Source organism: Aulonocara sp. 'chitande type north' Nkhata Bay, linkage group LG9 (genome assembly GCF_057382095.1).
Source record: "Aulonocara sp. 'chitande type north' Nkhata Bay isolate Kocher_YH1m ecotype deep benthic linkage group LG9, A_spYH_male_GT1.1, whole genome shotgun sequence".
NCBI classification, from domain to species: domain Eukaryota; kingdom Metazoa; phylum Chordata; class Actinopteri; order Cichliformes; family Cichlidae; genus Aulonocara; species Aulonocara sp. 'chitande type north' Nkhata Bay.
In genome coordinates, this window is record NC_141352.1 from 9450790 (window position 1) to 9464420 (window position 13631).

Genomic DNA, 13631 nt, shown 5'->3' on the forward strand with positions numbered 1-13631 from the left:
TGTATTGTATTAATTGCAGACTGGGATTTTTAATTAATTTAAAGGTTTTTAAGCAAATCTGAGACCAGAAGTTTTGGTCTAAGCTGACTGATAAATCTGCTTCCCACTTTGCAATAGGAAGGGATATTGATTCATCTAATTTAGAAAGTGTTCTGTATATTTTAGATAATAATTTGGGGGATTTAAGAGTAAGAAAATGTGCCGCACTTAGTGGTGTTTGTAATTCAACTTGACTGAGGTTAAATTTCTTTTTTACTATGGATTTAATTTGTTGATATTCTAAAAATCTTGTCTTGTTGATCCCATATTGTGCAACTAGTCTGTCAAATGGAATAAATTCTGTTCCCTCTAATATATGTTCTAAGTATTTAATTCCTCTACAACTCCATTCTGGGAAATTAATCATATTATTGTTTTGTAATATGTCAGGGTTATTCCAGATAGGTGTACGTTTGCATGGGATTAATGAAGACTCCGTTATTTTTAGAAACTCCCACCATGCTGTCAGAGAAAAGCTGATGTTGATACTTTTAAAGCATTCATGTCTTTTGATGTTTGAGCTAATAAATGGTAGGTCTGAAATCTCTAGATCCTTGCATAGTGCCTGTTCAACATCTAGCCAGGGCTCAACTAAGAAGGTATGTTTTAACCATTCTGAGATGAACTGAAGCCTGTTGGCTACACTGGCAGGGCTAGGGGCCAGGACTCTATTCTTCGGGTTTTTGGGGGATGTTGCTCCGGTCCGATAACTGGCAACCCACCCAACGTGCACAGTGTGAGGTCTCGCAGCAAGCTATCAAATACGGCGCATTTCTCTGCTTTTAAAAAAACCCGCTATGCGTCTCCAGGTGTTTCATCGGATACGAGGTGTTACCTCCTTTGACAATATCACAGTATCAGCTTAAAGCACTTGTTGCTGCTGAGTTTGCATCTTTTACTGTGAAGTACAGCCAGACTATTGACCGCTTCGCCTTGGACATTTTTAATCTGTAGCTCTGCTCTAACTGAACGTACGTACCTGGACCCGCCTACTATCCTGGGAAACGTAAAATGATTGGCTAGAAGTGTATCACAGCTCAGGAAAAAAAAAGCACTGAAATAACGCACCGAAATGTGCGCTGCTTTTCGGTCTGGTTACTACCGTTTATGTCAGAACCGGTGCCATCATGGCACCGGACACCGGTACCCATCCCTAATCACCAGTGTGTGAATGTGTGCGTGAATGGGTGGATGACTGGATATGTAAAGCGCTTTGGGGTCCTTAGGGACTAGAAAAGCGCTATATAAATACAGGCCATTTACCATTTACTTCATATCCAAGATTTTCACTCAGCTCATGAAATCGCTTGGCATAAAGCATTAAAAATCCAGTGTGTATCATCCCGAATCACAGGGCATGCTCAAGCGTTTCCATTAAAACATTAAAAGCTATGATGAGAAAGTTCTGCCTCGAGTCAGGAAGAGAGTGGGATGAGGGTCTGCCTCTTCTCCTTCTATTGGTGAGAGAGCGTGCGCAGGAGTCCATAGGTTTCAGTCCCGCAGATCTAGTGTTTGAACACACAGTGCGTGTCCCCGTGGCTGCTCAAAGAGATCTTCTCTCCAGACAAAGTTCTGTGACACAGATTCTGTTATAGGCACCCCAGACTGTAAGGCAAGGCAAGGCAAGTTTATTTGTATAGCACAATTCAACAACAAGGTGATTCAAAGTGCTTTACAGAGACTGTAGAAGAAAGCGTCATGTGACTTCATCTCGTCAACCTGATGAAGCCTTATTTTTTTCGCGAGGCAGGTGTAAACCCCTCTTCGTCCCCTGCTGCACCATCAGCCTTGCCTGTAGTTGTGTCAGCGGCCCCATCTGAGTATAATCCAGAAAGTGATGACTTAGTTTTCATTTGTGCTAAGGGTTGCTCCCGACTCAGAAAATATTAGTGAATTTAAAATACCACCTAAAACATTTGGATGACGCTGCCCAGAATGATTTGTGCTCTCTGATCAAAAATCACCCATCCCTGATTGCTGACACTCCATCTCGCACCACTGTCATGAACATGACGTAGATGTAGGTGACCATCCTCCGAACAAACAACACACTTATCGTGTGAACCGAACTATTAAATCTTTTTCTTTTTATTCTTTTACTGGACAGAGAGAACACGACTCACTTGCCAAAGTATTTATAATTATTTTATTGAATCATTACTTTCCGGAAAGGGATGTGCACCAGGCTAAACCCTCTGCAGATCTAAAACATTACAAGCATATCACCTATGTTATAATCCGCTTGCTCCTCCCCTACTAAACCGTCCCTTGATCTATTTCAATACTATATGTCTACCCTATAGCTGCAAAACTGTCTGCATCCTCGCTCCTCATGTTATTTTAGTAACCCTACTTGATCTGTGTGTTTGCGTTGCTTAGTTCCGCTTTTCTGTACTTCCTGTTCTTCACAGTTTCCTGTTTTTGCACAGTATTTCAGTCTGGCTAAGCAATTGGTTTGTGAGTCAAAGCTGGCCTGTTATTAAAATACATAAACAAAATAATCAAATAAGCACTAAGAAAACATATATGTTCCTCAACACCTACCAAATGCGCAGTTTTTCAGCAAGAAGTTTCCTACTTTTGATTGATTGATTGATTGATTGATAATTTATTTCAACATGTGAACAATATACAAGTACATTTAGAAAAGAAATAAGAGAGAAAAAAAATACTATACAAATTACATACAAAAAACATTCTGATTAATTTACATGTTGAAAGGGAGTGGGAAGAAGTATACACTTATTTAATCCCACCCCTTTGCCATAAATTATCAGTGAATATTTAGTCAGCTTCCTTACTGATATAATTTGTAATAAAAATAGTGAACAGATTTCTGATATACTATATACTATAATATCACATCATGAATTTTTTGTTTGTTTGTTTGTTTTTAAATAGAGACATTCACTTAATTTAAATATTTTCCTTTTCTTTATAGATCGAGAAGATCATATTTTTATAACTCTTTTTGAACAGTTTTATGTTTGGACGTTGCTTTAATTCCATATTCAGTTTGTTCCATAGTTTCACTCCATGAACAGAAACACAAAAGCCTTTTCTTGTAGTATGTACCTTCATTGTTTTGAAGTTACAAAAACCCCTTAAATTATAACTTCCTTCTTTCAAAAAAACATACTCTGAATATTACCTGGCAGTTCTTTATTTTTTGCTTTGAATATAATTTGTGCTGTTTGGAATTTCACTATATCGTCAATTTTCAATATTTCAGACTGCAAAAATAGTGAGTTTGCTAAAAATGGTCTAGCTGTCCCGAGTTCTAGTACATGGAGTGCCTTCTCATGCCGAAGGAAGACAAAACCCCATGTTTTTGTACAGATTTTCAAAAATCTGACCAAACCGGACTCCTATCCTCTCCCCCGAATGGAAGATTGTGTTGATAGGGTTTGCTCTGCAAAGTTTGTCACTTGATTTATTAAAGGGTTATTGGCAAGTTCCCCTCACTCCACATGCATCAGTTCCGCCTTCGTCACTCCCAATCACTTTCTCCAATATATATCGTCATGCCTTTTGCCATTCGAAATGCCCCTGCCACATTCCAACACCTTCACTAGATAAGCCACAGTGGCTTATCTAGTGAAGCAGGTGGGTCCGGTGCGCCCCCTCCTGGCCAAAATTCAGGCTGTCCTACATTTCCGTGTGCCTCGCACTAGATGTGAGATTCGCCGGGACCTCGGAATGGCTGGCTACTATCGTGGTTTCTGCAAAAAGTTTGCTGATGTAGTTGCACCTCTCACCAGTCTCACTGGTGTGTCAAAACCATTAGTGTGGTCATCCACATGCCAGAAACCTTTTCAGTCTGCCAAAGCTCAGAATACCAGTCTTTGCCACTCTTGATTTTATGCGTCCTTTCAAACTACAGGTGGATGCCCGCGCCAGCTGTGCAGGTGAGGTGCTGTTGCAGAAGGATGAGCAGGGTGTTGATCATCCAATCGGTTACTTTTAAAGGAAATTCAACATTCACCAGCAAAATTACAGTACCATAGATAAAGATGCTCTTTCCCTGTTGCTTGCACTACCACATTTTGGCGCTAAAACATATATAGGTTGCAGTTCATCGCCTGTCTTTGTCTACACCGATCACAAGCCCTTTGTGTTTTTGACTAGAATACACAATTCCAACTAGAGGCTCATGAGATGGTAACTCCTAGTAAAGGATTTTAATTTGGAGATCCATCACAAAAAAGGAACTGACAATGTGACAGCAGATGTACTGTCAAGTGGTTTTCTCCACTCCTGAGTGCCAAACATCTGTAGGGGAGATGTTTTGTCTTGGGAAGGGCGGTGTTACGGCCCTGGCCAGCTGTATATTTTGTGGTGTTCTATGTCTTTAAGAATCTACAGGTCCTTCCTGATTGGAGAGCTGGTGGCGGCTGATTGATCCCCTGATCATGTGGCTGTTTTTAAAAGATGCTACACCAGCAGTTGTCGGCGGCAGCGCCTGACAGCAGCAGACCTGACCCTGGCTTCCAAACCTTGTGTTACCCATGTGTGGCTCCTGAGATTTACTGAGTTTTTGTATATAGTGTGTAAATTAGTTCACTTGTAAATGGACAGTGTAGACACAAATAAACCACCGTTCACTTCAAAGATTGGCTTCTAGGTATGATTTGGGGGATTCGGGCAGGGTCACTTCCTTTCTTACCCTTATGTTATGGTCCTGTACCCCTAGACTGGGGAACAGCACACCTACAATGTCTCCAAAAAGTCGATTCTGTCCAGATTGGACAAGCTTAAAAACACACCAACATCCACCTACAATGTGTTTGTTGACATCTTGGATCCCACTAATGGAGGCAGTTTCAGTTTAGTCCACGACTGCATTTCACTCACTGCCTCTGTTTGTATCTCTGTCACTGCAGGACCAACACGGAGTGAGAAGTCAGCGCTCTCAGGAGGCCGACAAACCTCACAGAAGAAAGGGAGAGAAAAAATACAGCTGTGATGAGTGTGGGAAGAATTTTACCCATCTTGGAAACTTTAAAGCACACCAACTCGTCCACAGTGGAGATAAACCGTACAGATGTGACTTGTGTGGAAAACGTTTTACCCAGAAAGGACACCTAAAATCACACCAGCGCATCCACAGTGGAGTTAAACCATACAGCTGTGAGTTGTGTGGAAAGTCTTTTACCCACCCTGCAAGCTTAAAAACACACCAAGTCATCCACGGTGGAGTTAAACCATACAGCTGTGAGTTATGTGGAAAGTCTTTTACCCACTCTGCAAGCTTAAAAACACACCAAGTCATCCACAGTGGAGTTAAACCATACAGTTGTGAGTTGTGTGGTAAAGCTTTTACTTGCAGTGGTAACTTACAGCGTCATCAACTCATCCACTCTGGAATCAAGGCGTACAGCTGTGGTCAATGCGGTAAAGCTTTTGCTCGGAGTAGCACCTTACAACGTCACCAAGTCACTCACTCTGGATTTAAACCGTACAGCTGCGACTTGTGTGGAAAGTCTTTTAACGATCCTGCAGACTTGAAAAAACACCAACTCATCCACAGTGGAGTTAAAGTGTACATAGGTGAGTTTTTTGTAAAGTCTTTTACCCAGGCTGGAGGCTTAAAAAGATACCAGTTCATCCACAGTGGACTTTAAGCGTATCCTTAGACTGGGGCTGAAAATAAAGTGGGGCTTGTACGCTCTTTTTGTTTGCCATTTTTTTTTTGCTCATTGTGTCTTGTAGGTTTCCTTCAGCTTTTGGTTGGCAGCTTTCTTGTGGTGTAATGGGTAAACTAGCTGTAATTACTTTGATGTGTGTTATTTTGCACATCAACCCACCATGGCTAAGTTGGATCGATGCACCAAGGCAGATTTGTTGTTTGTGGCAAATTTGTTTAATGTTGGTGTCCTCTTAAATCCAAAAAAGGCAGAAATTAAGCAGTGTCTGGCAGAGCAGATGGTGGAAAAAGGGGTAATTGCGAAGGTGAAACTTCGACCGGTTGATGCGTCTGGAGGTTTGGTGGTGGATGGAGGCTCCTGCTGCCGTTCAAGTCCCAAACATTATCCTGGCCAGACAATTACCAGAATTGATTACGGATGATCTTAAGCTTGCCCTTTGCCTGAAAGAGGTGGAGCTTTAGGCTAAAGCCAAAGAAGTTGAGCTACTGCATCTCCGAATAAGGCCTATGGAGCAATGTTACCTCTACCCCATTGAGTAAAAATGTGAGTAAAACTTGACTGATTCTCCTCTGACCAGTTTGATGCAAGAAAGCAAATTGCCTTAGTGCCACCTTTCAGAGAAAGTAAGGTTGACTCTTACTTTAATGCCTTTGAACGCATCGCAACCACTTTAAAATGGCCCAAGGACGTGTGGAGTTTGTTGTTGCAGTACAAATTGGTGGGGAAAGCACAAGAAGTGTGCACGAGCTTATCCATTGATCACAGTCGGGATTGTGAAATTGTGAAATCCACTATTTTAGTGTTTTCTGAGTTAGTTCATGAGGCATGTTGCCAAATGTTTCGGTCCTGCGAAAAATCTGCCAACCAAACACATGTAGATAAGTTTGATAAGTAGTTAGGTGCAAGTAAAGTGAAGGATTTTACTTAGCTAAGACAATTGGTTCTGTTGGAAGAATTCAAAACGTGTCTTCCAAAAAATGTTGTTATGTACCTCAATGAGCAAAAGGTGGATTCAGCTGCTGTTCTCGCAGATGAGTTTCTGTTGACCCATTGCGCTACATTTTCAGCTGTGTGAATATACTCCGTTGTCTGCGCCTGCGAGGAGCTTAAGGGTTTCTCCTGCACATCAAACACACCCTGATCCAGTTCCCATGAATGTTCGTGAATGCTTTTATTGCCATGACACCAGCCATGTCATTGCTAATTGTCTATCACTTCGTCCCTAAGAGCAAACTCAAACCTGGAGAAAGCCAAAGAGTGTTGGTTTTCTCCAGGTTTGAGTCGGTTGGTCTCTATGCCTAATCCCGTCGGATCCTCCGGACCTTTCTTTTCAAAAGCGTTCGCCTCACCTACTGGAAAAGAGGAGGATCGTGTGCTGATTGTGATTTTGTGTGACACTGGGGCTACCAAGTCTCTCATTTTGGATAGCGCGTTGCCTTTTTCTAGTAACTCGTTTTGTGGTGCTGATGCTCTCGTGTGGGGAGTGGAGATGTATGTGTGTGTCACGGGCTCCGCTACACAGCGTTTTCCTACAGTCACCTCTCGTTTCGGGCCCGGTAGCAATTGGGGTGCGCCCTCGCTTGCACGTACAGGCGGTTACTATTATTCTGGGGAATGATCTAGCAAATGGAAAGATTTTCCCAATCTCCGAGGTAATTGAAAACCCCATCGATGATTTGGTTTTTGTTTCTGAATCTGCTGCTGGCAGTCTGCCCTCTGTTTTCCCTGCCTGTGTCGTCACATGTGTGTATAAGCGCAGATACAGTGATGTTGATTTGTCTGACTCTTTCCTGTGTTCTGAAGATGATCCTGTGAAAGCTGAGCCACCTGTGGAAAAAGAAGAAAAATGTGTGTCTGATAGCCTGCTACCTGCTACACCTGACCTGTCTATTGAGGCAAGTAAAGCAGATTTTGTCCATGTGCAACAGAATGATCCAACTCTGGCCAAATGTTTACTTGCTGTAAATTCCAACGAGCAAACCCCCATGTTTACAGCATTGGCAACAACGTGTTAATGCGTAAATGGCACCCTCCCTCATCAAGTGATCTTGGGTGGAATGTATTTCAACAGGTAGCTGTATCACAAAGGTTTCGACCCCAAGTAATCAGTCTTGCACATGACAGGTCCTGTACCCCTAGACTGGGGCACAGCACACCTACAGTGTCTCCAAAAAGTTGATTCTGTCCAGATTGGACAAGCTTAAAAACACACCAAGTAATCCACCTACAATGTGTTTGTTGACATCTTGGATCCCACTAATGGAGGCAGTTTCAGTTTAGTCCATGACTGCATTTCACTCACTGCCTCTGTTTGTATCTCAGTCACTGCAGGACCAACACGGAGCGAGAAGTCAGCGCTCTCAGGAGGCCGACAAACCTCACAGAATAAAGGGAGAGAAAAAATACAGCTGTGATGAGTGTGGGAAGAATTTTACCCATCTTGGAAACTTTAAAGCACACCAACTGGTCCACAGTGGAGATAAACCGTACAGATGTGACTTGTGTGGGAAGAATTTTACCCAGCAAGGACACCTAAAATCACACCAAGTCATTCACAGTGGAGTTAAACCATACAGCTGTGAGTTGTGTGGAAAGTCTTATACCCATCCTGGAAGGTTAAAAACACACAAACTCATCCACAGTGAAGAGAAAGCGTACAGCTGTGAGTTGTGTGGTAAAGCTTTTACTTGCAGTGGTAACTTACAGCGTCATCAAGTTGCTCACTTTGGAATTAAGGCGTACAACTGTGATCAGTGTGGAAAAACTTTTGCTTGTAGTGGCCGCTTACAACGTCATCAATTTACCCACTCTGGAATCAAGGCGTACAACTGTGATCAGTGTGGAAAAACTTTTTCTTGCAGTAGCCACTTACAACGTCATCAAGTTACTCACTCTGGATTTAAAGCATACAGCTGCGACTTGTGTGGAAAGTCTTTTAATGATCCTGGAAACTTGAAAAAACACCAACTCATCCACAGTGGAGTTAAATCGTACATGTGTGAGTTGTGTGGAAAGTCTTTTACCCAGGCTGGAAACTTAAAAAGACACCAAGTCATCCACAGTGGAGTTAAACCATACAGTTGTGAGTTGTGTGGTAAAGCTTTTAGTTGCAGTAGCACCTTAAGACATCATCAAGTTACTCACTCTGGAATCAAGGCGTACAGCTGTGATCAGTGTGGTAAAGCTTTTGCTTTCAGTAGCACCTTACGACATCATCAAGTTACTCACTCTGGAATTAAGGCGTACAGCTGTGGCATTTGTGGAAAAACTTTCAGGACGCTAGGTTACCGCAATATTCACGTACGGATTCACACCAGACATGATGTTTACTCCTGTGATCTGTGTGGCAAACTGTTTACAACATATCCACACTTGCAACGCCACAAACTTACCCACACTGAGGAGAGACCTTATAAATGTGACCTGTGTGAAAAGGCTTTTAAAGAGCCACGTTTCCTGAGATTTCACCGTCAGATCCACACCAGAAAGAGACTATAAGTGCAGTTACTGTGAGGTATGTATTTGTATTTGTACTGTTGCCGCTATTTTGAAGTATTACGTGAATGAAGTTTAACCCTCTCAAGGCAGCCGTTGCCGATTTGCAACAGTTAAAAACTAACAACCTGATTACCCCACATACATATTTTATGAGTTTTTTTTACACAGAAGTACCACTGCAGGACTTGGTTGTGCATTAGCAACAAAAAGTTTAATTTGAGCCTGAGAGGGTTAATTTCAAAGCTAAATTAGACATGAAAACTTTATGGACAGAATATTGAGTCAAATCGGATACAAATCTCCTGAAACTTGTTGGAAAAAGTAAAGTTTTAAAAGCTCCTCCCCTTTCTCTCTGTCTGACATTCACAATCCAATGGATGCATCGGAGAGCAGCTTGGGGTCAGTATCTTGTGGCATGCAGAGTAGAACATCCAGGGGTTTAACCACCAATCTTCCCATTAAGTAGATTACCTAGAAATGAAGTCATTTTCGCCCAGTAAGCTGAGCGTTATAATGTAAACAGTAAAATGTGGATGTTTGCAGAAATGCTCTTTATTTCAGGCAATATTCGGGATAAAAATGTTGAAGGAATTGCCTGACCTTCACTGTCTGTGTGTCTTTGTTTAGAAGCAGAGCGACACAGATGGATCCAGTTCTCCACCCTGTCGTCACTGTGGTGGTGGGAAAGCGTTTCAGTCAGCAATGGAGTGTAAAACGACATCAACGTACACAGAGTGGTGACAAAATGAGCTACTGCAAAGAATGTGGGAAAAGCTTCCCCACATCAAGTGAATTAAAAAGACATGAATTCTGTCACAGTGGGGTTAAAAAGCAGCTTCAAGAATCTCAGTTCATACTCCAAACATGAACGATCCCACGCTGTAAATAGTTTTACTCTTACTAATGTGCAAAAACATTCACTTCATTTTCTGCTCTGTGCAAACATCAGCGTGATCATGCAGGACTGAAATCACTGGATCACAATGGATCTGAAGAGACAGTGAATAATCCTGGATGTTAAATTTATGAATCTGCAAGTATAGATATCTACGCCAAGATTTTTTCCTTTTCTTACAACCACTGATCAATGGCCATGAGTACCATTCGCAGAGAATAGGGATATACGTGAAAATGGAACGACCATCTCTGAATCGAGGAGGGGGCCTAAGGGTACATCTTTCACCATCTTACAACGCTATGATTGCAGCCATTCCCCAACTCTCTGTGAATGGTACTCATGGCCATTGATCAGTGGGTTTTGGTCAGTGGTTGTTGATCAATGGTCATGAGAATTTGCATAATTAAGATTAAGGAACTGACCTCCCAGCCCATTTTTCCTTCAGTGGGCTGTTTTCAGTCATTATTTAAATGTACTGTTTATAAGGTTGGGGAAACCTGCAGTCAGCTGAGACTGAAGACGTCACTTGGATGAGTGACGAAACGTTTCTCCCACAAAACGCTACGTCCAGATGAACAGAATCAACTTTTGGAGATTTACTTTCCTGGATGATTGAGCGTGCATCAAGACGTTAGTAGAATTTAGTACTTTAATTTTTATGTAGCAATGGTATCTGTTATACAGAACTGATACTGCAGCAGTCCTCGCCCGTAAGTTTAATACATATTTAAAGATTTAATTTGTGCAGTATTTGCTTTTTTTGATAACCAGCCAGGGGCGGATCTAGAAGGGTGGCATGGGGTGGCAAGTGCCACCCTAAAATGATCCCTTGCCACCCCAAGTGCTACCCCAGTTTTGCATATGACAGTGTTGTTTATTAAAATAAGATAGCATTAACACTTTAAGCGTAGTTACTGTCAACAGTGAATATAAATGCTAAAACTGAATATATTCTATAGTGTTACCCCCCCTTCACCAGTAACAAATGGTTCAGCCCACAGCAGGACCGGCTTTTTTCTTGTTTTCAGTAGCCAGCGATGCTTATGATTGTGTCGGAGCACAGTTTGAATAACACCATGGGAATTTCAGATTTCACACAGGTGGTCGGTTGTTACACTCTGGAAATGGAAGCAAGGTGAGTGTTATTAACCCTCTGTGGTCCACGGACACGCTGCACCTCCAAATCACATGACTGATGTAAGCTGACACAGCAACAAGCTGCAGCCACGCTGAGTCTCTATTTCAGCCCATATTGAAAGTTCGGACTTCAAAGTTTTTTAATTTTAATTACAGGCCAGTAAATCCAGAGTTATGATCATATATATCAGCCACGCTTTTTTTCTAAACACTGTCGTCACATTTTTATGTGTGTGTTTTTTAAGCGTTTTCTAAAGACTGCGCGAAAACAGTAAAGAAAGGGGGAAAAAAAGCCACCTGTTTCCTATCGGGGGAAAAATGTACCATGTCGACCAATTTAAAAAAAAAAAGGCAACACGTAGGATTTGGTTGTTTAGGAAGAGGGAGAGTTTTGGGAGCAACGGCAGCGAGACAGAGTGAGAGAGAGAGGGTTTTTAGATGTGGGAGATTTGTGACGTTTAGTGTGGAGTGTATAGTTAGTGTGTTGTGTTGTCTTGTGTAGTTAGTTTGTTGTGTAGTCGTTTTGTTTTGTGTGTCAGTGAGGGCACTAATGAATGTCACAAAGGCACATTTGCAATGTAAACACTGCCACTAAGGAGAAAACCAGCGGAGTGATACACCTCCTGTTGTCAGGCCTGCCGGTTTGTCCCTGTGCTGTTCTCCTGTCTCTTGGTGGAAAAACATTTTTTTTTAACTGGCACACATCATTTGTGGGGCATCTTAGTGCAACACCTGATTGTTCTCTCATTTTAGTTTTAGTAATACTTTTAAATGGTTGTACAAAATGAAAAAAAAAACCGGCAAGTGTATTGGCTGCATTTTTAGATAGATAGTTGTATATGTTTACAATATGTACAATTTACATTTGCATTTCAAGTTATGAAAATTTACTCAACATGTCTGTTTTTTTTTGTTTTGTTTTTTTTTACAGTAAAAAATACTACTAGGATTTTAAGTTCTTTGTGTGATTTCAGATCACTAATACTATTGCAGTATGTCAGTGAAAAAAACAACTAAATTCAGTTGAGCTGAAAAGAATGACACCAAACAAGGCAACGGGGGAAATAAAATAAAACAATTTGAGGGTGAAATACAAACGTAAACTCAAAAGGAGTCAAACATGGCCGGTTGTATTTCAGACCTCAGTGGGTTCATCCAACAAATCATGAAAAATTAGGTTTAAATTTTTGTTCATGACAGTTTAAGCTGTAACAATGTGATTGTTTTCTAACAAAAAACAGTGAAACTTAAGTTAGACCTGTGTTTGTAAAGCAACCGCCCCATGTTGTGTAGCTTTCTGGATTTTATACTTATTGGGCTACATATGTATTTATTATACAGGCTGTACAGTACATACAATCAAAACTCACTTGTTTTATGTAACTAAAGTGTTTAATTATGTGGGCTACAGACAATAATTGAGTTACAGACTATATTTATATGAAAAACGTGTGTACTTACTGCATTTGACTCATTTTAACCATATGTAACCACCTGCGTATGTGTTTGACAAAAAGAAGACTCTGATTTTGCCACCCCATTTGATTTCTATGCCACCCTAAGAAAATTTCTCTAGATCCACCCCTGTAACCAGCTAACACTTATAATTAGAGGCCTCGTGAGTCATTATTATTATTATTGTATATTAAATGAGAGAAACTACATTTCTCAAAGAGAACACTATGATTTGTTGTTATGAGTATTAGGAGATAATTAACATTGATTTGTACCATTACAATAATCCAGCTGGAGTTTCATCATTTTGGATTTTAATCAATGATTAATTTTATTATTTTCTGTTTTTAATTTGTTGGATTTTTTTTATTGCTCTGTTGTGAAAGCTCAAGTTATTAGTTGTATTCAATGAACTCTGTAAAGTTTGTCTTACAAAACAGTTTGGTGTGAAAAATAAAGAAATGGTTTCATAGGTAATTATTTGAGCCACGATTTCCCTTCCTGTATTTCAGAGTAAAGCCTGAGGTGACAAATGAAAAATTATTTACAGTCAGAGTCAGATGAACCTTTTTCAAATGGAGGTTTATCAGAGGAGGAGACTTGGCTGTTTTCTTTTCCCTCACAAATAAACTGAAAAACAAATAAAATGCCAACACAGATTAGTTTTTAGTTTACCGTCCGAGGAATATGTATATGTAAATGTATATTTATTACCGCTAATCATTTTAAAGCTCAGTTTATAGGGCTGTCAAAATTGAGAGCAAACCAAATAACTGCTGTGTAATGCCCTCCGCTACCTTAGTTTAATTGGTCACATGACTAAAATACATAATGGATTTTCCCATGCAGCAGTATATTAATGAGTAACCTCGTATTGTGGATGGATTATCTCTGTGGTCAAAGGAGCTTGCAAAGAAAAGCGTCTGGAGTTCTTTAAGTTGCTTGAAGACGTTTCA

General features: G+C 40.8%; 1 protein-coding gene across 1 annotated transcript in view; it reads left to right on the top strand.

Annotated features, from left to right (window-relative positions):
- The window catches only part of LOC147321602 (uncharacterized), a 44345-nt gene extending 31124 nt beyond the window's left edge, over positions 1-13221 (top strand). Inside the window, exons 7-10 of the mRNA XM_086305653.1 lie at positions 4923-5589; positions 7491-7582; positions 8010-9201; positions 9813-13221. Of these exons, the coding sequence (XP_086161779.1) occupies positions 4923-5589; positions 7491-7582; positions 8010-9185 (1935 nt within the window). The 3' untranslated portion in view covers positions 9186-9201; positions 9813-13221. The remainder of the gene's footprint in view (positions 1-4922; positions 5590-7490; positions 7583-8009; positions 9202-9812) is intronic.
- The last annotated feature ends 410 nt before the right edge of the window (positions 13222-13631 follow it).